The sequence below is a fragment of the Drosophila sulfurigaster genome, chromosome 3 (genome assembly GCF_023558435.1).
Source record: "Drosophila sulfurigaster albostrigata strain 15112-1811.04 chromosome 3, ASM2355843v2, whole genome shotgun sequence".
In the NCBI taxonomy this organism is placed as follows: Eukaryota; Metazoa; Arthropoda; class Insecta; order Diptera; family Drosophilidae; genus Drosophila; species Drosophila sulfurigaster.
Window position 1 is genome coordinate 3,533,132 of NC_084883.1, and position 26,162 is coordinate 3,559,293.

The 26,162-nt window shown below is 41.4% G+C and overlaps 9 protein-coding genes across 12 annotated transcripts; 6 read left to right on the plus strand and 3 right to left on the minus strand.

Annotated features, from left to right (window-relative positions):
• The first annotated feature begins 1,211 nt into the window (after positions 1-1,211).
• LOC133840419 (uncharacterized) lies at positions 1,212-12,124 on the plus strand. Of its 4 annotated transcripts, none has more exons than XM_062272227.1 (12): positions 1,212-1,373; positions 1,951-2,231; positions 3,516-3,641; positions 3,729-3,947; positions 4,019-4,375; positions 4,438-5,248; positions 6,750-7,320; positions 7,399-7,519; positions 7,586-7,682; positions 7,749-10,133; positions 10,294-10,776; positions 10,855-12,124. In XM_062272227.1, the coding sequence occupies exons 2-12, from the start codon at positions 2,049-2,051 to the stop codon at positions 11,718-11,720; spliced, it is 6,219 nt and encodes a 2,072-aa protein (XP_062128211.1). In that variant the 5' UTR covers positions 1,212-1,373; positions 1,951-2,048; the 3' UTR covers positions 11,721-12,124. The 4 variants fall into 4 exon arrangements, with proteins under 4 accessions (XP_062128211.1, XP_062128213.1, XP_062128212.1 ...); XM_062272229.1 differs by having other exon boundaries at positions 1,213-1,373; positions 7,056-7,320; positions 7,589-7,682; XM_062272228.1 differs by having other exon boundaries at positions 1,213-1,373; positions 7,056-7,320; positions 10,855-12,123.
• Positions 12,125-12,738: 614 nt separating this feature from the next.
• LOC133843250 (U3 small nucleolar RNA-interacting protein 2) lies at positions 12,739-14,638 on the plus strand. Its single transcript, XM_062276706.1, has 5 exons — positions 12,739-12,896; positions 12,955-13,766; positions 13,831-14,028; positions 14,090-14,226; positions 14,286-14,638. Exons 1-5 carry the CDS (start codon positions 12,837-12,839, stop codon positions 14,522-14,524), a joined length of 1,446 nt encoding a protein of 481 aa, XP_062132690.1. The 5' UTR covers positions 12,739-12,836; the 3' UTR covers positions 14,525-14,638.
• Positions 14,639-15,824: 1,186 nt separating this feature from the next.
• LOC133842306 (transmembrane protein 177) lies at positions 15,825-17,043 on the plus strand. Its single transcript, XM_062275356.1, is given in 4 exon segments — positions 15,825-15,949; positions 15,951-16,051; positions 16,117-16,573; positions 16,631-17,043. Coding segments are annotated over 4 exon segments (948 nt in total). The 5' UTR covers positions 15,825-15,883; the 3' UTR covers positions 16,955-17,043.
• Positions 16,982-19,062, minus strand: LOC133842300 (BLOC-3 complex member HPS1). Its single transcript, XM_062275350.1, has one exon. It carries the CDS (start codon positions 18,955-18,957, stop codon positions 17,131-17,133), a length of 1,827 nt encoding a protein of 608 aa, XP_062131334.1. The 5' UTR covers positions 18,958-19,062; the 3' UTR covers positions 16,982-17,130.
• Positions 19,063-19,170: 108 nt separating this feature from the next.
• LOC133842305 (probable cytosolic iron-sulfur protein assembly protein Ciao1) lies at positions 19,171-20,372 on the plus strand. Its single transcript, XM_062275354.1, has one exon. It carries the CDS (start codon positions 19,254-19,256, stop codon positions 20,247-20,249), a length of 996 nt encoding a protein of 331 aa, XP_062131338.1. The 5' UTR covers positions 19,171-19,253; the 3' UTR covers positions 20,250-20,372.
• Positions 20,260-21,249, minus strand: LOC133842307 (DNA excision repair protein ERCC-1). Its single transcript, XM_062275357.1, has 2 exons — positions 20,599-21,249; positions 20,260-20,546 (listed from the first exon to the last, which is right to left on the minus strand). Exons 1-2 carry the CDS (start codon positions 21,169-21,171, stop codon positions 20,358-20,360), a joined length of 762 nt encoding a protein of 253 aa, XP_062131341.1. The 5' UTR covers positions 21,172-21,249; the 3' UTR covers positions 20,260-20,357.
• A 41-nt stretch (positions 21,250-21,290) lies between these two features.
• On the plus strand, positions 21,291-22,905 carry LOC133842304 (eukaryotic translation initiation factor 3 subunit M). The gene is made up of 3 exons (XM_062275353.1): positions 21,291-21,449; positions 21,594-21,773; positions 21,835-22,905. The coding sequence occupies exons 1-3, from the start codon at positions 21,405-21,407 to the stop codon at positions 22,771-22,773; spliced, it is 1,164 nt and encodes a 387-aa protein (XP_062131337.1). The 5' UTR covers positions 21,291-21,404; the 3' UTR covers positions 22,774-22,905.
• LOC133842303 (GDP-fucose protein O-fucosyltransferase 1) lies at positions 22,815-24,348 on the minus strand. Its single transcript, XM_062275352.1, has 2 exons — positions 24,187-24,348; positions 22,815-24,132 (listed from the first exon to the last, which is right to left on the minus strand). Exons 1-2 carry the CDS (start codon positions 24,293-24,295, stop codon positions 23,042-23,044), a joined length of 1,200 nt encoding a protein of 399 aa, XP_062131336.1. The 5' UTR covers positions 24,296-24,348; the 3' UTR covers positions 22,815-23,041.
• Positions 24,349-24,539: 191 nt separating this feature from the next.
• LOC133842308 (phosphopantothenoylcysteine decarboxylase) lies at positions 24,540-25,567 on the plus strand. Its single transcript, XM_062275358.1, has 3 exons — positions 24,540-24,919; positions 24,978-25,181; positions 25,245-25,567. The coding sequence occupies exons 1-3, from the start codon at positions 24,740-24,742 to the stop codon at positions 25,503-25,505; spliced, it is 645 nt and encodes a 214-aa protein (XP_062131342.1). The 5' UTR covers positions 24,540-24,739; the 3' UTR covers positions 25,506-25,567.
• Positions 25,568-26,162: the final 595 nt, after the last annotated feature.

Genomic DNA, 26,162 nt, shown 5'->3' on the forward strand with positions numbered 1-26,162 from the left:
ACGCTTAACCTTCTTCAAACACTACTCGGAATCATTGACTCGTCATTTTGGTTCAAAAGCGTGGCACCCACTTTGCACAAAGCTTTCTCATACCCAAATATTCATGAATATATGGTGTACAATTTCTTTTTATATCTTTAAAGTGCCTGATATTTCGTTTAGTTTCAATTTTTATGTATTTTTTTTAATTTTCCTGGGGCAGCCAGGTTTTTACTTCAACTGCATTTTATTAATAAAAAATAATAAAAAAAAATTCAGAAACTAAGGCTGATGTCAGAGTGCGCGCGAGAAGCGAAGCGAAGCGATGCGAGAAGCGATGAGCAAAGCGAGAAGATGTCAGAGTGAGAGCGTTGCGAGAGCTACATTGTTCTATTTTTCAGTTATTAATATGATGGTGATAGATTCGGACGAAGATTGTTTTGCTTCAAGTGCAACATTTAACTTTGTTTTAAAAAAAAGTGGCATCCACCCGCTTAGCTGCAGTAGAAACGAAAAAGGAGAGCTCAAAAATTTATATAATGACTTGAGAAACCACCCAGAAAAGTTTTTTTAACTATTCAAAGATGTCTATTTCGATTTTTGACTATATATTAAATAAAATTAGTAGTCGGATTGAGAAGCGTTTGCCAAATTTTAAAATAAGCGGTAATTAAATCACAGAATGCAACAAAACAATCGTACGCTCTGAGAGAGTTGAAGCGATAAAGCAGGTTGCAAACTGCTCTCTCGCTTTGCTCTCGCTTTCTCGCCTGAACTCGCAACTCGCTTCGCTCTCACTCTGACATCTTTCGAGCGATTGCATATGTAAAAGGTTGCAGTGGTTTATCGCTCGTTCTCGCCCAATATTATCGCATCGCTTCTCGCGCGCACTCTGACATCAGCCTAAGGTTCAGTCGTTTATCATCAAAATCATTTTGATTTAATTCGATTTGATTTCTTATATAATATTATTATTTTACATTGCAATAAAAATGCGTTTTAATTAATTATTTAAATTAAGTTTATTGCAACTTTTAACAATACCGCCTCTGAAAAATGTTTTCGTAAACTTAAATGCTTCTGACAAAACACTTTAAATAAAATCCTTGCACCGATTTCAAATACTGTATTTGTAATACCAGTCCAGAAATTATAAAAGTAGTATTCAAAAAGCAGTATTAGTATATTTTTTTTTTAAATAAAACACGGTCACACTGCATAAGTGAGGTCTCACGCTAGTTCACACACACTGATACAAACGTTTGTCATCGCCAGTTTTTGTTACGTGAAAAATTTGTCAAAGGCTGATTTTATTTAGTTTAAAGTGCTCAAATAATTATATTTCCTAGCAAAAGTGCATTAAACTAATAGTACAAATGTATTAATATAAAAAGGTATGTAGAATACATTTCCACCTACATTTCCAATGTTTTTCGCAAGAAAAAATTCTTGTACAGTACAAACGTGGCCGCGAATGCGAAAATACCCATTAATATAACATCTATTTTGAAAATTGTTGTGAAAAGTGTATGTCTTGGATTAGTAATGGTGTGGTTAACGTATAGTGCATACAAAAAATAATAGCGAAAATGTGTATTTTGCTAACGTGAAAAATAATGCGTGTTTGCTTGTCTGTTGGTCGCCATTTTGAATTTTTGCTAAAATGTTCCCTCCCCGCTGTTGTGTGTTTATTGTTCGCCCACGAGAAGCGTGTATGTGTAAACACATATTTATTATGCATGTGTGTGTGTTATATGCATTCAATTCACTGCTTATTTATTTAAGTGTTGTTTTTTGGTTTTACTATGACAACGAAGCCACATCAACAATTAAGTATACATCATAAAGTTATGTGTGTGTTCGGCTTGCATGAACTCAAAATGTGAAAAATACTCTTAAGGGGATGAAAAATCGAAACATCAACAAATCTATAAGATTACTGATATCATATTTTTTACTCTTCCTTTGCAGCTTAATAACTGCAATTATTTTGTAAATCGCTCGACAAAAAGTGATACGAAATAGATTGGAATCGGGGAATCTTGGGAGGAAAACCAAAACGCCCAAGTATGGAGAGTTTATTCCAATCATATCCAGAGGATGCACGCCGCATTGGCGAAGAGTATCTATCAAGTCTCACGGATTTGAATTGCAATAGCAAGCCGCTCATCAATATGCTCACAATGCTCGCAGAGGAGAACATCAACTATGCCCAAGTTATCGTGCGCGTGGTGGAATATCACATCAGCCAGGTTAAAAACTAATTAATTAACTGCTACAAACACAGATATACACAGTTAAAAACAAAAAAAAAACAGGCATCTATACATATACATACACAAAGTGTAAAATGTGTTCCGAGACCTCGTAACGAACACCGCCCGATCGGCAGTTGTGTTAACTCATGTTCTCCATGTCCAAAATGTATTAGTGACCATAGGTCCATCACATTTCTGAGTTGAAAAACTATCAATAACTTCGATCGTTCGATTAATAATTAACAACAAGTACAGCATTGTTGACGATCGATCGATCAACTTGATGTACAAATTAGTGATAGGTTTCCATTTTTGTCAACAATGGAGCAGCATAAAATGCTACAATTTAATGTATAATTGCATAATGCATAATTCATTCATCATCCTTTCTTGCCTTTTAAAAATTTTTCCGGCCAACAGATGCTAAATTGTATTATCTTACAACGTCTATTGGTTTAGGATATATAAAATTTAAAATCGAAATTATGCGTGATTCACTTGAAATTTTTTTTATTGGGTTTTAAGCAGAGACTGATTTATCCTCTACAAGGTAAGACGTTGCGTTTACTTAATATTTCTTTTCTTCTTATCCTCGTTATCCTTGAAGTACATAAAATACACAAAAAAGAAATAGAAAAGAAAATTGCAATAAAAAGAAAAAATACTTAAACAATTGTGATGAAGTTGTCTTTTATTTTATACAAAAACATTGACAAATAATAAATGCCAATAAAAACAAGCAGCGATTTCTGTTGAAAAAGGAAAAGAGAGAACATCAAAAACAATTTGGCCAAAACAAAGGATACAAATTTTAAAGGATCATCATTGTTGTACACATTTTTGTTTTTTAAGACAATGAGTTTAAAGCTATCTATAACAATTTTAACACACTCAAAAAATGTAATTTTGATGCGCCTTTTCGTATAAATACGTAATAAATATTTATACTCATTGATTTCTGCCACAATCGGATTTATTGTTTGCCAAGAAATCGGTTTGTTCAATGACACATAATGAAATTCGGTAGCTAAACTGTAGATGTTTGCTAATTTTTGACTTTAATCTACTGTCCCCACTTCCCTTAATAACATGGAGATTCATCTGTGTACATCAGCTGTCGTCGTCGTCGTTCTCGTCATCGTCGTCGTTGTCAATCGTGATCGGGACATTGTGAATTGATGATGTGCCTCATTGATCTGTGTCCTTACACAACTCCGCTAGCGACGTTGCAGAAACTTATGTTTTATTTATTCTTACCTATCTTACCAAATCAAACAGGTGCCGCCAGAATTCAAATTGCCCATACTATATTTAATTGATTCAATAATTAAGAATGTGAAAAGCAGTTACGTCCAGCTGTTTGGGCAATGTATAGTCAATATTTTTCTCCACGCCTTCGAATCGGTAAGTCCTAAAGTGAAACCTTAATTCTCTCAAACAACTGATATCCACTTCAATACAAACTTGTGTTATTTCCATTGGATTTTTTAGGTGCAACATTCGCCGTCTCAGGTCTTGGAAAAGGTCAGAGAACGCATGTATCTATTGCGACAGACCTGGAACGAGGTATTTCCGGCCTCCAAGATGTATGCGCTGGATGTGAAAGTAAAACGCCTCGATAACAATTGGCCCATCACAGCTAAACCAAGTCAGGCCACAAAAATACATGTTAATCCGGCCATACACGTGAATCCCGATTTTCTTAAGACGGTAAGCCATTGAATATGAATACTAAATGAGAAGCACACAATCAAATAACTTAACATATTGTGGAACCACAGGGAATGGTGTCAATGCCTGTAAACAACACATTACAAAGCGACATGGAGGAGATTCTTCAGGCCAAAACTCGGGAGCTGTTGGAGCTAAAGAAACGAAAGCTTGAACTGGAATTGGAGCAAACTAAATTGCATTTAAAGGAACAGGAGCGTCAATTAAGCCAGGCCACTGATGCCATTTCAGTTGCACCTATGACAGTGGCAGCTCCCACAACATCGTTGCGACCACCTGGCATGGAGACCATATTAGCTCCAACTGGAGCTGCTGTTGCACCAATGTATCCCAGCGGAATGCGTCAAATGCGACCAATGGCACCTGCAGTTGCCGGTGGCATGCCGCCAGTAATTGGACAACAACCGGTAAGTACTTATTGATGACTTTCCCCAAATATCAGACGCTCTAACGATAAGGGCTATTGCAGCCGTTTGCGAATAAACCAAAGGTTCACCCGGTTAATCCGGCTATGCTAAGCTCGGTGCGTCAAAGGGATCCACGACTGGCGCGCCAGCAGCAGTCGCAACCATCGTCGCAAATGGCAGCTCCAATGCGCACTGCTGATCCGCGTTTGGAGGGCCACAAAACATCTTCCTCCTCATCATCGTCAACACACAAATCTAGTCGCTCACGTAGCAAATCTCCAATGCGTAACTCGGGCAGCAGTCGCTCCAGCAAGAGCGTCAGCAGCAGCAACCATCATCATACTTCGTCCAGTGGAAACAGCAGTCGCAAGCGTAGCGAGTCGAAGAGTTCCACGGCATCGACATCGTCGTCTGGCTCCGATGGTAGGCATAAAAGCAGCAACTCCGGAGGATCACCGGTTAAGCGGTCATCAAGCTCACGTGATAAGCCATCGAATAAGGAGCAAAATGAACGCTATGCCCACAATGGCGGATCGCCTGTGCCTTCGAAGCGCAAAAGCAGTTCACCAGCCAGCTCACCAGCAAAATCAAAGCGTAATGCCACACACAAATCTTCATCATCCTCTTCATCGTCAACGTCAAGGCGTGATGGTGCTAGTAGCAAGCCAAGCAGTTCCAGCAATCAACGTTCCCGCAGTCGCTCACCCATTTACAAAGATGTGGATATGCGCAGCGTAACACGAAGCAAGTCACCAGAGGTGGCGTCGGGACAGGGAGCACCATCAACAGCGACTGCAGCGAAGATCCAAACTGCCGCAGCAGCAGCTACAACAACGCCAGATACTGCACTCAACGCAATCGATTTAGAGAAACGTAAGAAACAATTTTTAATTCTAATCTCACATTTGTTAGCCAACAGCCAAGTCGAGATCGAAAGCGAAATCGAAATCGATACCCGTAGGCATGCAAATGACAAAGTAGTTGAAATATTCAGAAATTACAAACCAAATTGGCGGCACCATGGGCTCACACCTGGCCAAGGTCAATGGGGAGGAGGGGTTGTTGTGGGAGTGTGTTGATCGTTTTTCAATCGCATGCAACTATTTGCATATATCCGATTCATGCAGTTGATGAACCTTCAGTTGTCCACAAATTGTAAGTAAATTGCAAAACGTAAGCTTATACACATGAAAGCAAATCGAATACGGAGAAAGCTTATACGCTGTAAATCCCTAAGAACATTTGATATTGTTGATAAGCTTATTAACTTGCTACTGAATTAATTGCTAATATTTCAACTGTTGGAAATCCTGGCATTGTCTCAGAAGAATTTCATATTGAAACGTTTGATAGTATATACAACTAATTGGTGAGTTTATTCACTCGTTGCTCCACTCGGCACATTTTCTGTGGCTATATTTACCTATATATATTTATTCCAAAATTTTACTCAATATTATTTAATAATAACATATTTACAACATTTTTTAATACTTAAGAAACATATTGAAGTTTACTAAAGAAACAAGAGAAACTAACTTACTAAAAGATGAAAAAGAAAACAAATCCAATAAAAAGTGTTTTAAAACCTTTTGCATTCCAGTTGTTTTAATTACATAAAATAATGCAAAACTTAGCCAGGTGTCGCCTTTGGTGTAATTTTAAGTCTATTTACTTTGTGTAATTGTATAAACTAAAGATACATATGATCCGTGATAAACGATAAATAACTGTGATGCAATTGTACCTGATAAAAAAAATCAGTTGATAAAAACTAAGAAGAAATAAAGACTGCAGTTTTTAAATTGTTGTTGTTAACGTCTAAAAAAAACTTTTAAACAATTCCTATTTAATATTAAAACTTTTCATAAACAAACTCATATTTATTTAAGTGTATTGTAGCTGTATTATCATAATACAAACCTTCGATTATACGTCTCACACTTAACCTGTTTAAATATCTACGTATATATTATATTATTTTTATTACACCTATTTTTATTATTTTTTATACTTGTAGAACGGCACTTTTTTTTACTATTTTTCAATTTCTTTTTATTTTTGTTAATCTAACTCGATTCCTTTACGGATCTAAATCAAATCTTTTAGAGTATTGTTATTGTTTCTTTTTTATGATTTTCCACTAATTTTTCTAGCCCATTTGCTGTGCCTGGTGTTTGTTGATGCCCTAAAATATTGATCATTTTAATTCTTAATTTTTTGATTTTTTTTATTTAATTTTAAACTCTTAATTTAATTAGGCCGTGAGTTATTTTTCGTAATATCATAGTTTTCGTTTGGCACAACCAAAATTTCTTAATCGTTTGTTGGAAGCCTAAAACAATTCTAGCTACATTTCAAATACTTGAACCAGGGCCTCGTCCATCAGCAACTGTTGCTGCTGCTGCTTCCAGTACGGCGCCGCATTTAGAGGCACAAATAATGGACGTCGATATGAGGCCATTTGCCTCGTTGTCGTTGGCCAAGCCAGCGACGCCGCCGCCTCCGGTAATAACAATCGGCAGACCGTCAGCAACATCTAATCCAGAATCGAGCAACAGCATCACCGGCACAACAAACGCTAGCAGCGACTCCAACGCATCGAACAGTTCCTCCAAATTGCCCACAAAAGTGTCGTTCAAAATACAAAAACCGTTTAATAAATTAGAAAAATCTACAGCGCATTTATCAACAGCATCACTGCTAGCAGCAACCGCCATCGCACCATCATTAACAGCCGACGTCGCCAACGTGAAGCAACCGTCACCTGCACCCTCTTCTTCGTTGCAACAGTCAATTAACAAATTGATGAATCCTGCTCAGACGCAGGTTGGCGGCGAGAAACGTTCAGCTGGTCAACTGCCCTTAGATCACGATGACGTTGAAGAAGATGAACATCTCCAACAGCCACAGCAGAAACGCAGCAAATCAGCCAAATTGGATGCGTAAGTACAGAAGAACATTATATCATTACTATCTATATTATTGTAACTTGCATATTAATTGTTATGAACTCTTTCCAGACTCTTTGGCAGCGAGGATGTCGATTTGCGTCGAGTGTTGCCCGGCAAACCAGTTGCAATTGGTGCCAGTAGTGTAATTGTCGTTGAAGATGACTCTATGGATAACTGCGACTCTGATAAAGTGAGCCAGATTTACTTTATAAATTCCTATTTGTGACTAAATTTGATTTCAATTATCTTCTATTAGCAGTCTGCAAAAGCTTCCCACAGAAAACCATCGCTGGATGAACTTCGCGCCAAACTTGCAACGACTGCACGCAATAACCAAAAGCTCTCCAAGGGCGGTAAGTACCTAGAACATAAAGTGTTTGTAATTCAACTCAATCTAACTACTTTCAACACATATACAGAAAAACTGAAAGACCATCCTGTAACCCAACGTCTCAAACAACTGGCAGAATTGAAGCCCAACGATGACTCGCAGGAGGCGCACGATGAAACAATGCGCACGATACTGAGTCAAGCGCAGGAGATGTTTGAGAATCATGGCATGAATGAGGATCAATACAAAGATCTAGTCACTAAAGTGGTGGCTATGAACGAGAGCAGCAAATTGAAGGACAATCGCAGACGCGATCCCGCCGATGATGAGGATTCAGATCGAAATGCAGCTCGTGATGCAGTGTTGCGCAAACGTATACCAAAGCTAAAGGGCAACGAGAATCATGCCTCTAGTTCACCACGTAGCGACGGCGATCCCCGAGGATACGAGGATCAACATCTTGTAAATAATGAAAAGGCTCAGGCGCAATCCAAGCTATCGAAGTCAAAGCGGGACGGCAAGCGACGAAAGCCAAGCAAGTGGGGCGACCAGGTGGATCCAGCAGCTGCACAGCGTGCTGCATGGCAGTTGGCTCAAAACAATAACAACAATAATAATAATAACAATAAGCGTATGCCGGTTGCAAATGTCGCAGCTGGCGGTGCTTTTCGAAGCACGCCTTGGCAGCATCCTCCGATGGTTATAGCACAAGCTGCAGTGCCACCGCCACCACAGCCGCCGACAATGATGGGCATGCCGAATGTGGCACCGGCTGCTATGACCAAAGCCATTAACTCGCTGGATAATCCCATGGCGGACATGGTGCGTAGCATAACCATTGATGGGGGCAGCAAGGAGATACGTTTCTATAATCAAGTGGCTGTTATTTTCATGGATGGCGATGAGCCGCACGAGATTGGATTCCAGCATGGTCAACGGGCTATTTATATTGATCACAATGAGCCGCTGGCCTTAAGTTTCAATGATGATTACAAACCCTTTCAACTGGAAGGTCAATTGCATCGCATACGCTTTGGCCACCCCTCACGTGAACTCTACATCGATGATCACTGGTACGAAATCTACTTTGGTGGTCCTCCCGTTTCCCTGCCCATTGGCAACAAACTTCATGTGCTGAAGGCAGAAGGACCTCCACCAAATGTGGACATTGGACGTGTGCGCCGTGATCTGGTTGTAGGCAAGATCAACATGATTGTGGATGCCCACACCATTGTGCCCCTCTTCCTGGATGGCCGGCAGCAGACGTTCCTTTTGGGTGCCGAACAGCATTCACTCCAGTTTGTAGACAGCTTTCTGTACGCTTTGCTCGACGGACAGCTGCAGAAGCTTGAGTACGGCGGATTGCCCAAAAGCATGAAGCTCAATGGTGGACGCAATTGTTTCATACGTTTTGGAACTCTGCCCAAGGGAGTACAAGCCGGCAAAGCACATGTGCAAGATATGGTGTACATCAAGACCGATGCACCTGCTGAACCACCACAGCCTCCACCATTACCTGTGCCAGTAACTGCTCCAATACAGGGAATTGTGCCCCTAGAACAGCCGACTGCAAGTTCACTAGCTGGAGCCCCCGCGGGAGGAGGAAATGCAGCAGTGTCGCTCCCGGCAGCTGCAGCAGCGCTCAGCAATCTCAATATCGATGAACTCTTCCAGAAGCTCGTCTCGTCTGGCATTATTGGGGCACCTTCCACAGTCCCGGCTCCAGTTACGAGTAACGTGAGCGTTCCTGGATTGGAGGTTACATCCAACTCAAGCAAAGACGCAGCTCCTGCAGTAGCAGTCCCTATTCCCGCAGCAACACCTAGCGAGCCCATCAAACGTATCGATCTAAACAAACCGGATACCATCAAGACGCGCCAAACAGCGGTCATCGCAACGCTTTATTTGGGCATGCAATGCAGCAGTTGCGGTGTGCGCTTCCCACCTGAACAGACTATCAAATACAGCCAGCATTTAGATTGGCATTTCCGACAGAATCGCCGTGAACGTGACTCCACGCGTAAGGCAACATCGAAGCGCTGGTTCTATGATCTCACTGATTGGCGACAATACGAGGAAATCGAGGACGTGGAAGAGCGCGAAAAGAACTTTTTGGAGGCGCAGGGTCAACAGCTTGGTCCCGATGCTGCCGACGAGGTGTCGCAGCAACGTTCTATGGACTCGCCTATGCCCAGCTGTGCGGCCGGAACGGATGACGTTGATCGGTGCTGTGATATGTGTCATGAGAAATTTGAGCAGTTTTACAACGAGGAGCTGGAAGAGTGGCATCTGCGCTCAGCTATTCGTGTGGAGGACAAGATCTATCATCCTCTATGCTATGAGGACTACAAGAGCTCCCTAAATCCACCAGCGCCAGTTGTCAGCGAGCCCTCAGCTAATGGTGATGTGGATATGCTTAGTGCCAGTGATGATAATGCTATGGATACTTTAATCAAGCTTGAGGATGATATAAGTAAGTACCGCTAACCATAAGAAAATATAAAAAAAAAAAAAACAACAAAACGGATTTTTATGAACACTAATTGTTTTGAGAGGTTTTTGTTGTAGGGAAAGATTACAGTTTCCAATTTCCACCTTTAAAACTCAACATTTATTTTTTAAATCATTTACAGATGATGCCAAAAATCCATCGGAAACCTTGATGGATGACGATGATGATGATGTTATTGTGCTACCCAATGAAGAACCGAGTGTAACCGAGATCGTCGATGATGATGACGATGAGGAATACGTTCCGGTCAGTGTGGCACGTACAGAAGCGGATGTCGATTCGGAGAAAGAGAAGGAGCCTGCATCCGCGCTAAACACCGAAGAGGGACATGAGCAAGGGCTGCAAAAAGAGAAGGAATACGATCAGCACCAGAAGGCTGAAAATGCTAATGAATCAGATGTGGATGTAGAGATACAGGAGCCAAACATTCCCTTTACCGATCTTGATACATACGTTGAGAAGGAACCGCTTCCATTACTGAATGTCAAGATCAAGGAGGAGCCAAAAGACGACGATGAAGATGAAGACGATGACTTCGAAGATGTGGGCACAGTGGTGACATTGTTACCGCTTCCTGAAGATGAGATATCTATTAATAGCAGTGGTAAGTGGCGCAAATGAATACTTTGCCAGTTTCAAATCCTCATTTTGAATCCTATTAATTTAAATGTCTTCCGAACAGAAACACAAACGCAAACGATTGATTCATCTGCCTCGCCAGCAACTATAGAGCGCCCAGCATCGGTTGCATCGCTCTCAATGCCGGCTCATGAGGATGAACTTGAACTGGAGCCAGTTGGGCCAGTGCCGGGGACGTCATCCGAGGCTGATTTTAATGGTGAGAATCCGCAGGAGACACATAATCTGAGCGCAGCTGGACCGGCTCCAGCGTTACCTTTGGCTAGCATAGTTAATAAAATAAAAATAAATATAACTAAGAATACAAGTAGTAATAGTCATAATAGTGCCTCAACAACAACAACGACGACAACAACAACAGCAGCAGCAGCAGCAACGGACTCGCAAGTGTCGGCAATCAGTGTAATTGGTGGCTCTGGAAATACCGATGGGCAGCACCAGCTGCAGCAGCAACAACAGCAGAATAATTCAATAGAAACCATTTCCACAATTCCAGTTCTGTGTGGAGGCAATATGTTTGTCCCCAAAATTGCCACCAGCAGTTCCACAAATGCACCACCTGCTAACATTAGTTCAATATCGGTGATTGGCAGCAATTACGGCAGTAGCAGCAGCAGCAACAACAGCACCAGCGGCAGTAATAACAATAGCAACACTAGTGCCGCTTCGCGTTCAAATACAGCGACGGTATCTTCAATGGGAGCTCCGGCATTGTCAACGACTTCCAGCAGCGGGAATGCGACAGCGCCTACTGCTCAAAGGTCGACAACTCCGCCGCCAGCTGCTGCAGTTGAAGCTGATCCTGAGCCGATCATAGAACAAAAGCCAGCGTTACGAAACGTCACATTAAAGAAGACTAAGAAAGTTCAAAATGGTGTTGAAACATCGGGCCTCTGCTCCATTATGTAAAAAATCAGGAGGAAGAGGCACTTACATACATTACTATATATATTCCTACTCTCAATCAGTTTTTAATTAGCAATTTACAAATTATTTTAGAACGTTACTTAGTTTTAAACAATTTACAGACGTGTGATCGATCGAAGCGCGTTTTTCTTTTCTGTAGGTACCCATCACAACCTTCAGTATAAACACCGCCCCGCCTGGGCAGCGCTACGGGCGTAACACTTAACTTATTTTCTAACGGTAATGCAAATAAAACTAATTTTACACGAATAAAAAGAAAAATAATAAGTATACATAATTTGTGATAATTTTATAACACCTGAGAATAAATACAATTACACAAATCAAGCTTATATTTCATTATATCATGTAATGTACATCTGCTAATCTGAAACAATAAATCAAAAGCTGAATTTAATATTTTATTTTATTCGTTATTAATCCTTGTATATCCGATTATTTTAAATATATAAATACTTGATAATTTCAATAAAAATAACTACTCAATAAAATAAAAATTTTCTTTTATTTGTAAACCTACAACTTTTTTCTTAACTTTGCTAGTTTTTTAAAGTTTTAATTCTCAGGGCGCGCGACTAGAGTGTTGTGTAATGGTCGGTTATATATTTTGGCAAAACATCGTAGCTCTGAGCTTTCTTCACAAAACAATAGTCTAAAGTATAAATTATATACGATGTATGCGCATGTTGATGTTTTGGGTAACATATAACATTTTTATCTCATATTGATATATTTTTTCAAGCCACTAAAAAAAAATGCTTTTACTTGTTATGTCTATTAAAAATTTCGCGCAATTTCTTATACGTTTTGATAATTTGTCAAAATACCATTCCGCATAAAAATTATTAGGGCTTCTGTTATTTGTGTATTTTGATTTAAAACGAATAGTATTAAATTAACGTATTAAAAATTAAGTTATAATCAATTTTAACCTTTTAAAATATTTGTATTTTTTGCAAAAATTATCGATAACATCGATTTTAATATTCAATTTTGTCAACATTAATATATCGATAGTGTTACCGATAATTTTACTTTCCATGCACGTGGGCCTGTTTAGTGTTTAAATTTATTGAATATAAAAAAGTAGTTAAACAAATGTCTTCGTCTTTTTTTTTAAAGCCAGGCGCAGCTAAACAGGCCAACAAAAAACGCAAGGTCAGTATCATACATCGAAACTTACTACGCAACAATATTGACGGCACTCTCAAAACAGAATATTGCGGCAAAAGCAAAAAAAGGCGTCACAAAACCAGGGAAACGTACCCAAAATGCAGCAGCTCCACCGCCTAAAAAACAACGACGAGCCAAAGTTGATGATGAGGAAATCGCCAGTGATGATGATGAGTACGGCAGTGAAGTGGACGGTGATGCACTCACCTTCTCAGCTGACGAAGCAGAAGAAGCTGAAACACCACAAGACAAACGTTTGCGTTTGGCCAAACAATATTTGTCGGAGATTGAGAGACAGGAGGCGGAACGTGCTGAAGATCGGGAGCTAAGCAAAAGCATCGAACAACGCCTGCAGACTGAGTATCTGGATAGTGTGGGGCGATTGAGACGCAACATTGCTGGCAACATTAAATCATGCATCATAGAAAGCAACCTCAAACACAAGCTCCATCACACGCCGTTGTGTGCTCTTGCCTTAAGTGCGGATGGCAAATACCTCTATGCTGGCGCAAAGTCGCAATATGTGCTTCGTTGGTGCACGGAGAGTGGCAAAGTTCTGGGGAAATGCGATGTGTTGCCGCATCGCGAGGAACCCGAAACCGGCAAGAAGCGAAGATCCCATGTTATTGCCATATGTCTGTCTAGTGATATGAAGTTCATGGCCATTGCCGAGGGCGGTCTCCACATACAGATCTGGTGTCCACAGACAATGAAGCATGTGAAAACCTTTAAAGGCCACAGGGATAATGTTTCCGCATTGGTTTTTCGCAAGGGAACGCATGAGTTGTATTCAGCGGCCAAGGATCGTTCAGTGAAAATATGGTCTTTAGATGAATTGGCGTATGTGGAGAGTTTGTAAGTTAGAGATAGCTTTGCAAATGGAGTTCTTGATCATAATTAAACTGTAATTTGTCTGAAGGTTTGGTCATCAGACGGCTGTCACAAGTATAGATGCATTGAGTCGTGAGAGAGCAATTACTGCTGGCGGATCTGATTGCTCATTGCGTATTTGGAAGATAACGGAGGAGTCGCAACTGATATACAACGGACATAAAGATGGCATTGAGTGTGTCAAACTGATCAACGATGAGCATTTTGTATCCGGCGGCGTTGATGGGTAAAATATACTTCTCTTCAAATAGTTTCCACAATATTGAGTTGTCCCTTTTTTATTTCAGTGCAATTAGTCTGTGGAGCGCATTAAAGAAGAAACCAATCTGCACAACACAATTAGCCCATGGGAAGGGAGATAATGCTGTAGCGAACTGGATAACAGCAATAGCCGTGGTGGTCAACACGGATCTGATTGCGACAGGTGCGAAAAGTCATAATATCAGAAATCAAATGTAACTGCAACTTGTATATATTTTTCAGGCTCCTGCGATGGGTGTGTGAGACTTTGGCAAGCAAATCCGAATGCACGAAAACTTCAGCAGATGAATAGTATATCGATTGGAGGCTTCATTAATGGTCTGACGTTTAATGCAGATGGCACAAAACTTTATGTAGCCGTTGGTCAAGAGCATAGGTTGGGGCGTTGGTGGCGGCATAAAGACGCCAGAAATAATATAGTTGTAGTTGACATTAAGTTACAAAGCACAACCAGCAAATAGGTTAAATGTAAGCTTTAATAATGTTGTACCTAGAAGAAATCGGCCGACTTTATTGTATGTCGATCTTCAGTTAAGACATAAAACTGTTTATAATGAAAGAAAGCGATGATTTGATATTGGTTTATTATTTTTTATATATATGTATGTATATGTATTAAACCGTATGTCATTGAACATTGTTCTTTGATGGGCTTAAATATTGTTTAATGTAAAGTGCTTGCTCCAAAATACCCTATGCCTTAACAATAATCTCCATAATGAGTGCGGATCTCAGTCTAGTAGGTTAGGGATTTTCAAGTTTTTATTAGCAGCACTGATAGACTCGTATCATCGTTGCAACTACTTTAACCCTTGTATTTGGACCGCTTCTGGGATTTTTTTACCAGAAGGAATGGGAATAAGTGAATAAAATTTGGGTATGCTGTGAAACATGCCTTCCACTGTTCAGAGCACAAGTAGTGTAAATTTGAACCTGCGGGAAAAAAATGTACTAATCTATATTAGTATAGCTAGAGAAAATTTATCGGATTTGTTTGAACAAACTAGCCAAAATTTCACTTCAATTGACGTGATGCCGCTGCAATGAAAGACTCGTATTCTGTGTGTTCAGAGTTGCCCAGATTGCGTTTTTCATATCTTCAAATGAGTTTAAATTTCCAAATAATAATAGATTGCCAATTTAACAATTAATGTGGCAGTTACATAGTTGTACTCGTTCATCGAAAACTTTTTCAGTTTCATCAAATTTACCAATCCCGTTATTTTCAAAAGATCATAAATACATACATCTTGGGGATTTTCATAGAAGTTTGAATCCCTTCCAACAGGTATGTATATATGTATGTATATCCCCAACTATCCAATGCCCGTTGCTCTAGAGTGGGCAGAAGCTCTCTTGTTTTTGCGCCCAATTTGTGTTTTACAGTATTCTGGGTTTAAATTATTTCTTAGGCAAAAAAATTTGTTGAAAATTCTACAGTATTTTTACCGCATAATAGTGCGATCGTTATTGGCGTATTATATACTTTTTAGTATAAAAATACTGAAAAGTTTAATAAAAATCTTTTCTGTGTTAAGAAGACACACTGATGGAATAAAAAGTGTTTTATTAGAACGTTTATTTTAGAATGTCCAATTTTTTTTTTAAAGAACTGACAAGCTGAGTCCATGAAAGTTTAGAGTTACATTACAACAACTTGAGTTGTTAAAAGTCCATTTCAGTGTTGCTGTGGTCACACCCATGATACAATATATGTACATAATCTATAATTGTATCATGGTCACACCCCGACAATTAAGAGCTTTAAAAAGCTCATTTTTAGGAAACACTTGGATTGGTTTGGTTACAAAACAGCTAAAATGCAAAGAAAAGCCGGTGGCGGAGTTTTCAGTTATTTTAAGACGGAGGCAGGACGAAAGCTTGTCTTTTTTTGCAGCTGGCACAACGACGATTGGTCTGTGTGTGGCCAACTTTGTGCCACACACCTTTGGACTTAAATACTACCGCCAATTTGTGCAGTGCTATCAGTGGGTGAGCGAACGAGGACAGAACGATGGAACAATGTTTATCAAATTATTTAATTGAATTACAGAAATGGCATTGAACGCGAAGTACCACCAGCAGTGGAGCAACGGGTGCACAAAGCTATGGAGCAACTGAATGTAGATCCGCGGGAAGCGAAGTTCATTAAAACGTTCACGGTCTTTGGCTTTGACCTTTTCCAAGCGGGTACTACCAAGTTCCGCTTTGGCGGTGCATTAGGGATTCCCGTGAACTACGCTTACAATAGCATTGGTGAGATTAAGCGAGCCGACATTCGATTCCGCGATCAACAAATCAAGTGGGGCTCCGACAACGGCAAACTGCTTGAAGAGGCAATTGTTTTGACCGAGGATGAGCAGGTGTTTGGTCTGAGCAAAGCGATACTCCAGCTGCAGACGCATCGCGTGCTGATGAACTCGGTATTCCCCAGCGTGAGCTTCCTCATGGTGTACACGTTAGGACGCTATCTCAATATGCATCTTAATCTCTTTGCAAAACATGGCAGCGTAAGTTGAATGGATTGGTTATTGTCATAAGAACGTTGCTAATCATTATTCTTATAGGTGCGTTGCGTTATGTACGGCATTTTGGGTTTGTTTGGCATTGGCAGCTGGTCATTCATGAAGGACTTTAATCAAGTGACTACCGACGCGGACATCGATAAAAAACTGGCCGCACTGGGGCCACAATTTGTAGCCGCTGGCATCAGTTATTACGACAAGCAGCTGAAGAAGAACATTGCGTTGAGACATCTGATTGGCGATGATACCTACACAGCCCTGGGCAATGAAAACTTTTTGCTGCGCCAGAAGACAATGCCGCTGACAGCTCGCAAATCCTTCTTCGAGCAGAAATGGAAGGAACTGCAAAATGCGCAAGTCCAATAAACGTTTCTTAGTTTGTCTGTTGGTTAATTTATTCTTAAGCCTACAGGTGTTAAATAATAAATAATGAATGTCCAAGTACAAGTAAATAACTACAAAAGAACTTGACTAGCATCGTGTGTGGCATGGAATTTTGACTAAGCCTAAACTAATACATAAAATACGATATTCTGTGTCACTTAAAATGTCTCCTCGCCAACCAAATCACTGATGGTGGCCACCAAGCGACGTGAATGCTCCACAGCACACGTTGCCGTTACGAGACCCAAGTGGATGCAGTAGAGCTCATAGACGCGCACCTTCTGTGGTGACAACTTGGGGAAGCACAGTTCCACCAAATCACTATAGTAATCCATGGGCAAGGCGCCTGGCTCAGCCGTTGGTTTCTGTCCATTGCCATTACCATTGCCACCGAAGCCAGTGGCTAGGAAATGCTGTTGCAAGTCGAGTGGGCATTTTAAGTTACTGCCCGATAGGTCCTCAAACCATAGAAAGTACGAGTAATGGAATGTGCGATCCTTCCACATGACAGTGGTCTGGCCCTTCTTCAGATAGCCCCGTGTAAACGCAACCATTTGCCACAGTTTTGACTTGGGCACCAGCTTCGATGGTGGATTCAGCTGACGAAGTTCAGGCGCTAACATTTGACCTGTGCTGCGATTCACATACATAAAATGCACCAGGCCGGGAAAGTCCTCCAGATAGGCATCAATTGAGATGTTACGCGCCGCCTTCACGGCCAGAAATTCTGCCAATTCGAGCAGTTTGGCTTCCACCACAGCCGCCGAGTCGGCCAACTGATCTAATTGATGATTACTGGCGCTGTCGCAGCAGGCAAGCGAAAGAGTGAAAAGTTGCTTCAGTTCCTCAACGAATGCCGGAAGATTGGACTCGATACGCACGAGCAGCTCACGCTCGTAGCTTTTGAAGAACTCCACATACATTTTGCGCAGATTCTCCCAACGTGCTGTAAACTTCTTCACACAAATTTCCAGCTCCTCATGCTTCTGCTTCAGGTAACGTTTAAGAGCCGTCAACGTTTGACTTACAAACGATTCGAGACTCTCATAGGCCGGCTTTAGTGCATCACCATCGCCCTGCTGCTGCACGGCAACAATCTTTTGTAGCACAAAGAAGGTGTCGTAGATGCTGCTGGTTAGCGGCATGTGGCCATACTCAATGAGCTGCAACAGCACCTGGTGACCATGAAGACGCGAGAAATGTACTATGGTTGGCACACAACCAGAGTTCGGATCGTGGGAGACGCCTTGCAGGAATACGGCCACTGCACGTTGTGTTTGCTGCGAATTCAGAGCACGCGCCAGAATAGCCAGAAAAAGCAAATCAGCAGGAGCCAAAGGAAGCGCCAGGCGCGTGCTGTTCAATGCCAGCAGTTTGTGGGATATCAAGAGCATGGCATGGGTTCGCTGCTGTCCACCCGTCTGACGCAGCTGCTCCAACGTGGCGTCTAGGGTCACGTGCACGGTTCTTTTCAGTTCCGGATTGACCAGCAGCTTGGGCATCGCTTCCAGCAGATAAGCTTGCTCTTCCTGACATAACTGTGTCTCATAGCAGTTCAAGCACTGGGTCAGCAACTCCTGCTGCATATGTCCGGCCTGGACACCAAATAAATTGGCACCATAGCAGTAGCGTGTCAGTGTCATGGCCACGCCCAATTGACGCGTTAACTGCTCGATCTCGATTTGTCCGATCTTAAGGAAGCTGTAGCCCAAGAGCTCACCAAACACCAAGTTGAAGTCATTCTCACACTGGAAGCTGGCATACGCATTGTCGAACTGGCAATGCATTATTCGCTGCGAGCTGATGATTGGACTAAAGATTTGCAATAATACATTACTGTCCAGTGCAGCTCCAGCTGCTGTTCGACTTGTAGCTGGCAACAAACCTTGGGCAATGGCAATGTTGCAGATTTTGTCGGTTAATGTTGCATTCAGGTTCTGATAGACGACATCGTTGGCACTATTAAACACAATTAGGCCGTTCATTTTCTTATCAGCAGTGCACTTTGTTAAGTGCAAAACCACAACACAAGAAATAAATACACAACTTTCTTTGTAGTGTTGCCAACCATCGGAATGTTTCGTGATAAGCGCAAACCGTCTGTACAATGTTCGGTATAAAAATACTAAAATACAGCTTCAAGAACACATTTGTCATAAGAGGTTGCTCAACACCAATTTAATAAACATCGGTAGTGCGTGCTATCGGTGTCAATGTACCATCTCTAAAGCACACACAGTTCAAGAATTACATTGTCTTATCAAATCGTAGCAATTTCGCCATGGGTCGTCTAATACTCGAGCACACACTACAAGGCCACAAAGGGCGCATCTGGGGAGTCGCCTGGCATCCGAAAGGCAACAGCTTCGCTTCGTGTGGTGAGGACAAAGCCATCCGTGTTTGGTCCCTCTCTGGCAACAGCTGGAGCACTAAAACCATATTGTCCGATGGACATAAGCGCACAATACGCGAGGTACGCTGGTCGCCATGTGGCGAGTACTTGGCCTCGGCCAGCTTCGATGCCACTACCGCCATTTGGTCCAAGCACGAATGCAATGCCACCCTGGAGGGCCATGAGAACGAGGTGAAGAGCGTTAGTTGGTCACGCAGTGGAGGCCTCTTGGCGACTTGTTCACGCGACAAATCTGTGTGGATCTGGGAGGTGGCTGGCGATGATGAGTTCGAATGCGCCGCTGTACTTAACGCACACACGCAGGATGTGAAGCGTGTCGTGTGGCATCCAAAACTCGAGATCTTGGCTTCTGCCTCATATGACAATACCATCAAAATGTTTGCCGAAAGTGCCTTAGACAGCGATTGGGATTGCACAGCAACGCTCAGCTCGCACACGAGCACAGTGTGGAGCATTGACTTTGATGCCGATGGCGATCGTTTGGTGTCCTGCAGCGATGATGCTACGCTCAAGATCTGGCGAGCGTATCCGCCGGGTAATGAGGCTGGCATTGCGACACCGGACAAAACAACCGTATGGAAGTGCGTCTGCACCATAGCAGGGCAGCATTCACGTGCCATTTACGATGTGTCGTGGTGCAAGCTAACTGGGCTTATTGCTAGCGCCTGTGGCGATGATGGCATTCGCATCTTCAAGGAGACAAGCGATTCCAAAAGGGATGAACCCACATTTGAGTTGCTAACGACCGAGGAAAGTGCACACGAACAGGATGTGAATGCTGTCGAATGGAATCCTGTGACGCCAGGTCAACTGATCTCTTGCAGTGACGATGGCACCATTAAGATATGGAAACTAAGCGAGTAGAAGGGGATTCTTAATATTTTTTGTGTGGGTTTTATGTGTACATACCTAAGGATATGCTTAAGTATAAATGAATGTAATAAATATGTAACTTGTTGCAGTATCTAGCGACTATTTGCTAAGAAACGGCTCATGCAGCGTCTTGTACAGTTTCTTAGCTTTACGTGGACCCAGACCCATAACCTGAGACAGCCGTTCCTCACTGGCATTGATAAGATTCTCAAGATTACCGAAGATCTGCAATAGAGTCACTGCATCGGTTTTGTTCACTGGCTTGATGTTGGTAAGCGCTGCCACAAGCTGTAGAGAAAAATTCGATTATGATTGAGAAGCAAGTGCTTGAGTAACTCACTTTCTGATGGGGATTCGATTCCACACGCTCCATGATGAGATCAGGCGGACGCTTCTCAAATTGTTTGTACGTTTCTATGATTTTGCCGGCTTCCTCTGCATTCCATGCCAGCATCATGGTTAAATCCGCCAGCAATGAGATACGTGTTAAGCTCTTCAACGCATTGTGTGGCTCCGGAGTATCCACTTGGACCAGCAGAACTCGCAACTCGTACATCTTGCCCAGCGCTTTTAGACGCTGACATATGTAATCGGGATTGAGATTGTGATACTTGAGTGATAGGAATAAAATGCATGACGTGCGGCCCACCACATAATCGGGCACAATGTCATCGCGAAACTCCAGAGGCACATTGAGAATGGATTTCAGAATAGGATTTCCCCTTTGTTTACTGTGAACCAAAACACTGTGCGGATTTGATGGCAACTTGGATGAACCTGCAGCTACGTTGCTGCTGCTATTGCTTGAGGCTAGCGACTCTGATTGGACCTGCAATTTGGGTACCTTGGGAGCTGTGGGCATGTCCATGGAAGCCAATACATCGTCAAACGAATCGTCGATTAGATCGTCCATTTTAGCCCGGTAAATTATAGAATTTCACAAAAAAAAACAATACAATCGTTATCGAACTGTGTCTATCGAAATGATATTTACAAACATACTATGGTATATTTCCTATCTAAAATAGTATATTTTATTATTTAACTGCGGTCACGCTTTCCTTTCGAGTTGTCAACTCAGCGACGTGTGCGTGCAAATTGTTTATATTTTTTGCAAAAATAAATAATTAAACGTTCAATTAAATCATGGCTTCACATCCGGTGTTTATAGATCTGTCGTTAGATGAGCAGGTAATGTTTAAACACAAATAAGTAACTAGTAGCTACTGTGGCATCTGATGAACAGTAAAGTGAGGTTATGATGCGGCTGACTGCAAAAACAAAATTTGTAAATATCAAAATCCGAATTAACTTATATTTCTATTTTAAACACAGGTGCAAGAACTGCGCAAGTATTTCAAGAAGTTGGGTGCCGAAATCTCATCGGAAAAATCTAATAAAGGCGTTGAAGATGATTTGCACAAAATTATTGGCGTCTGCGAAGTTTGCTTCAAAGACGGCGAACCAGCCCAGATCGATGGCATTTTAAACAGCATTGTGTCCATTATGATTACGGTTAGTACAAAAATACCGTTTAATTACGGGAAAAATTCAATATTCTTCTACACGCTTGTAGATACCTCTGGATCGTGGCGAGAATATTGTCCTGGCATATTGCGAAAAGATGACCAAGGCACCCAACCAGCCGCTGGCGAAAGTTTGCTTGCAGTCACTGTGGCGTCTTTTCAACAATCTGGATACAGCGTCCCCATTGCGCTACCATGTTTACTACCACTTGGTGCAAGTGGCCAAGCAGTGCGATCAAGTGCTCGAGGTCTTCACTGGCGTCGATCAATTGAAATCGCAGTTTGCCAACTGCCCACCATCCAGCGAGCAGATGCAGAAGTTGTATCGTCTGCTGCACGATGTGACCAAGGACACCAATCTGGAACTGTCTTCCAAGGTGATGATTGAACTGTTGGGTACCTACACCGCCGATAATGCGTGCGTTGCTCGTGAAGATGCCATGAAGTGCATTGTCACCGCTTTGGCCGATCCCAATACATTCCTGCTCGATCCTCTATTGTCGCTGAAGCCTGTGCGCTTCCTAGAAGGCGATTTGATTCACGATTTATTGTCCATATTCGTATCAGACAAATTGCCATCGTATGTGCAATTTTACGAGGATCATAAGGAGTTTGTGAACTCTCAGGGTCTCAACCATGAACAAAACATGAAGAAGATGCGTCTGCTTACGTTCATGCAATTGGCTGAGAGTTTCCCCGAGATGAGCTTCGATACACTGACTAAGGAACTTCAGATCGCTGAAGACGAAGTAGAGCCATTTGTCATTGAGGTGTTGAAGACGAAACTGGTGCGTGTGCGTCTCGATCAGGCCAATCGCAAGGTGCATATCTCGTCGACTATGCATAGGACCTTTGGTGCACCACAGTGGGAACAGCTGCGTGATCTGCTGCAGGCATGGAAGGAGAACCTCAGCTCGGTTCGTGAAGGCTTGACGAATGTTTCATCTGCACAATTGGATTTGGCGCGTACGCAGAAGTTGATACATTAGAAATACCGATTGCGAAATATCTTAGTGACGTCAAGATCAAATAAAAAGCACCGTAAAAAGTTTATATATTAAATTATTTTGAGGAAATGCGTGAGAAACAAAGCTTGAATAAATTTCTAAGTAAATCGAAAATGGAGTATAAAATAATTTCATAAATTCTTGAATCAAACGCAATAATCGTTCTAGCTTATTAATACTAATACTACAAATTACTAATGATAAGGATTGATACAAGTGTTCCGAGATTCACGTTTGTTAGTCGATTGCTTTACAACTCTTCATGCATCTTCGCCTGCTGACGATCTTTTTCTTTGGGAAAAGACCAGAAATATGACGGAAAGTCATGTGCATCCCTTTCACGCTTTGCAAAAGCGCTATACGAAGAGATGCAGTTGCCAATAAAGTGATTTGATTGTCCTAGAATTGCCAAATCCAGATATGGATCATCCTCAGGCAACTTATGTACACTAATGTCCATTCGACTCAGGGCTGCGGTAAGTTCAGCGATCATGTGATTGGCATCGGATGCAACAAACACAGACTTTACCTCATTCTTGGGCTGGGTTTGACGCACATTCTTAATGGTGCGCTTTAATTGACGCACAATTGCCTCCTTCGAGGGCATGCATAGATCGGGATAGAGGTGACCACGCTCATTTTTATAGCCCAGACATTGAGGAGATGCAAACAATTGCTGGCTATCCTTAATGTGTTCACATGCACGCACCCAATCGATGCCATTGCGCAAATGGAGTCCAATGAAAGCGCCGCGTGGCAAAACGTTGCGTATATATTCTTGAGCTGCCACATTATACTTTCGACTCCATTGGAGATGTTTTTGTAGTTCGCGATTCTCCAGCTGTACAGGAAAGCTCGCTGGTGCGCCGGTAAACGCTAAGACTGGCCATTTATCAGCTGGATAATTGTTCATCCATTTGGTTGCCATGGCACTGTGATGAACATCAAAATGTAGCGGACCGTAGAACTCCGAGCGCACAAAATCGATATTATGAGTATCCCAGAAAGGTCCAAAGGGATTCCCATCCTTGGCATGGCAGTTAGGTGCATCTGGATCATTCTTCTCCTGCTGCAGGCTTTTGCGCTCCATGTAGCAGAAGGAGACGCGTTCCGTTGCTGGCCACACATCCTCAGCCAATTTTGACATGAAGTCCGACATTAGAATCACGCGATGATAATCAAGCAATGGCTGTACTTGGAAATATGTATCGAATGATACTTGTCGGGAGCGCATTTCACCCTTACGATACTCGACCCATGGAGGCAATATCAGCGTTCGATTTAATGCTTTAGCAAATGCCAACGAGCCCAGAAAATGATCCGCCTGATTACCAAAGCGTCCTAGAAACATAACTGAAAATATAGTTTAAATACTTAAAAAGTAGTTCAACTTACCCATGCAGGGACAATATGTCAAGTATCCATTAGGATCGCGCTCAAGCTGAGCTTCTGCTGTCAATATTAACGTTAAAATTAAATAAATAAATAAATTAGGACACAGCATTCTGCCGGCTTCGTCTTTTAGCCGCTTTGAATCGATAAACGATGACTTTCGATTACAAATTATTGAGTTGCCACCACATTTACTTTGCATAATGTGGTAATCTTGGTCAGTATGGCCAGTTGACAGTTGTTATTATTTGCTTTATTTTCACATATGTATAATCTATTTCATAATTGCTGTATGCTCACTTATCCATGATTTAAGATAAGAGCTTGTAGTGAATACTGTACAAATGACTTCACAGATTTACAATCAAAAGAAGTTCATCCCCACAGCGCCGGAGAAGGGCAGCTTTCCATTAGATCACGAGAGCTTGTGCAAGAAGCACTTCCTAATCTATGCAAGTTGCTTGAGACGCAACGACAACGACAACGGCAAGTGTCGCTTAGAGGCTAAAGATTATTTGGGCTGTCGCATGGACAACAATCTTATGGAAAAAACAGAATGGGAGAAACTGGGATTTTCGCAAAAGACGCTGCCCAAGGAGCAGCATCAGCCTCAACAACAACAACAATAAAGCCAGAACGCAATGTGATCATTGCAGCAACGGGAAGTGTTGCTACCATAAAACTAGTTCAATTAATATCCGAACTAAGTAATGAACAGCTGGAATACAAATTTAACGTGAGTTGCTAATTGTTGAGTTTCATTACGTTTTTACTTGATTACCATTTCTCATCAGATCAAAGTCATTATTACGGAACATGCTAAGCACTTTTTTGAACTGGAACAAATGCCGGAGAACGTTCCCATCTTACACAACCGCGACGAGTGGCTTACTTGGAATAAGCGTGGTGACCCTGTGCTCCATATTGAGCTAGGCAAATGGGCAGATATGCTCTTGATAGCACCGCTCAGCGCCAATTCTCTGGCGAAGATTGCTACCGTAAGACAAAATTATCTAAGTGTAATGCATAAAGATAAACTGATAAGTTGTTGATTTTTATAGGGTATATGCGATAACCTGGTGATGTGTGTTGTACGCGCTTGGGACCTTAAGAAGCCTCTCCTGTTCGCTCCAGCAATGAACACTCGCATGTACGATCATCCCATAACTCGAGAACAGATCAACAGGTTAATCAGCTGGGGCTACACGGAGATTCCCTGCATTTCAAAGACCCTAATGTGTGGCGACACCGGTAATGGGGCGATGTCAGAGGTAGCCACCATTGTAAAGAGTGTTGTTGCTGCCTTTCTGTTGTCGGTGTAAATACTTTATGATAATTGTTAACAAATAAATTATGGCACTCTCCAAGAGTAGTGATTAACGTATTCATTACACTCTTATTATAACGGGGATATATGAAATGTGACAGCTGAAATAAAAAGCGCCGCTATTTAGATTTTTTATTTTATTTGTAATAATGTTTATTGGTTAATTTTGAGTGCATCTAGGAGCAAAATGTTTTTCGTACTTGTTTTTTTGTTTGTTTATTTTTTTAATTTTGTTCCTCATGTCGTTTATAGTTTTGCTTCATTTTTTAATTGCATTTGAGTTTTCCATTTCATTTTATATTTTTATGTGTTGTAATTTTGTGTGTGTTTTATCAACAATTTTATGCATTTTAAATCATTTTTATATGCAAATTACAATTATTTTATGCGCTATAATATATATATTCTAGAGATGTGTGGGTGTGTGTGGTATGTATGTGTGTTTGTGTAGCGAATGATAACTTAAGATTAGGGAAATTAAAAAGCTTAGTTATTATTACACAGTAAAATATATATGTATGTTTGTTTTCGTGTATGTTGTAGCTGTAGATGTATTTAATTATTTCACTTCCAACTCTTTTTTTTTGTTTAAAAACGAATCAACTGAATATCATTACGCATATGCAGCGACAAATTATAAAAAAATATACAT

Bases quoted from the DNA above. Each gene is read 5' to 3' on its own strand.
- LOC133840419 (XM_062272227.1), top strand. From the start codon at position 2,049: ATGGAGAGTTTATTCCAATCATATCCAGAGGATGCACGCCGCATTGGC. The intron at 3,948-4,018 runs GTAAGCCATTGA...GTGGAACCACAG, and splicing joins ATCCCGATTTTCTTAAGACG to GGAATGGTGTCAATGCCTGT. The intron at 7,321-7,398 runs GTAAGTACAGAA...AACTCTTTCCAG, and splicing joins AAATCAGCCAAATTGGATGC to ACTCTTTGGCAGCGAGGATG.
- LOC133843250 (XM_062276706.1), top strand. From the start codon at position 12,837: ATGTCTTCGTCTTTTTTTTTAAAGCCAGGCGCAGCTAAACAGGCCAAC. The intron at 14,029-14,089 runs GTAAAATATACT...TTTTTATTTCAG, and splicing joins GTATCCGGCGGCGTTGATGG to TGCAATTAGTCTGTGGAGCG. The intron at 14,227-14,285 runs GTGCGAAAAGTC...TATATTTTTCAG, and splicing joins CACGGATCTGATTGCGACAG to GCTCCTGCGATGGGTGTGTG.
- LOC133842300 (XM_062275350.1), bottom strand. From the start codon at position 18,957: ATGAACGGCCTAATTGTGTTTAATAGTGCCAACGATGTCGTCTATCAG.
- LOC133842305 (XM_062275354.1), top strand. From the start codon at position 19,254: ATGGGTCGTCTAATACTCGAGCACACACTACAAGGCCACAAAGGGCGC.
- LOC133842307 (XM_062275357.1), bottom strand. From the start codon at position 21,171: ATGGACGATCTAATCGACGATTCGTTTGACGATGTATTGGCTTCCATG. The intron at 20,547-20,598 runs GTGAGTTACTCA...TTTTCTCTACAG, and splicing joins AATCGAATCCCCATCAGAAA to CTTGTGGCAGCGCTTACCAA.
- LOC133842304 (XM_062275353.1), top strand. From the start codon at position 21,405: ATGGCTTCACATCCGGTGTTTATAGATCTGTCGTTAGATGAGCAG. The intron at 21,450-21,593 runs GTAATGTTTAAA...TTTTAAACACAG, and splicing joins ATCTGTCGTTAGATGAGCAG to GTGCAAGAACTGCGCAAGTA. The intron at 21,774-21,834 runs GTTAGTACAAAA...ACACGCTTGTAG, and splicing joins TTGTGTCCATTATGATTACG to ATACCTCTGGATCGTGGCGA.
- LOC133842303 (XM_062275352.1), bottom strand. From the start codon at position 24,295: ATGCTGTGTCCTAATTTATTTATTTATTTAATTTTAACGTTAATATTG. The intron at 24,133-24,186 runs GTAAGTTGAACT...TTATGTTTCTAG, and splicing joins GACATATTGTCCCTGCATGG to GACGCTTTGGTAATCAGGCG.
- LOC133842308 (XM_062275358.1), top strand. From the start codon at position 24,740: ATGGGAGAAACTGGGATTTTCGCAAAAGACGCTGCCCAAGGAGCAGCA. The intron at 24,920-24,977 runs GTGAGTTGCTAA...ATTTCTCATCAG, and splicing joins AGCTGGAATACAAATTTAAC to ATCAAAGTCATTATTACGGA. The intron at 25,182-25,244 runs GTAAGACAAAAT...TGATTTTTATAG, and splicing joins CTCTGGCGAAGATTGCTACC to GGTATATGCGATAACCTGGT.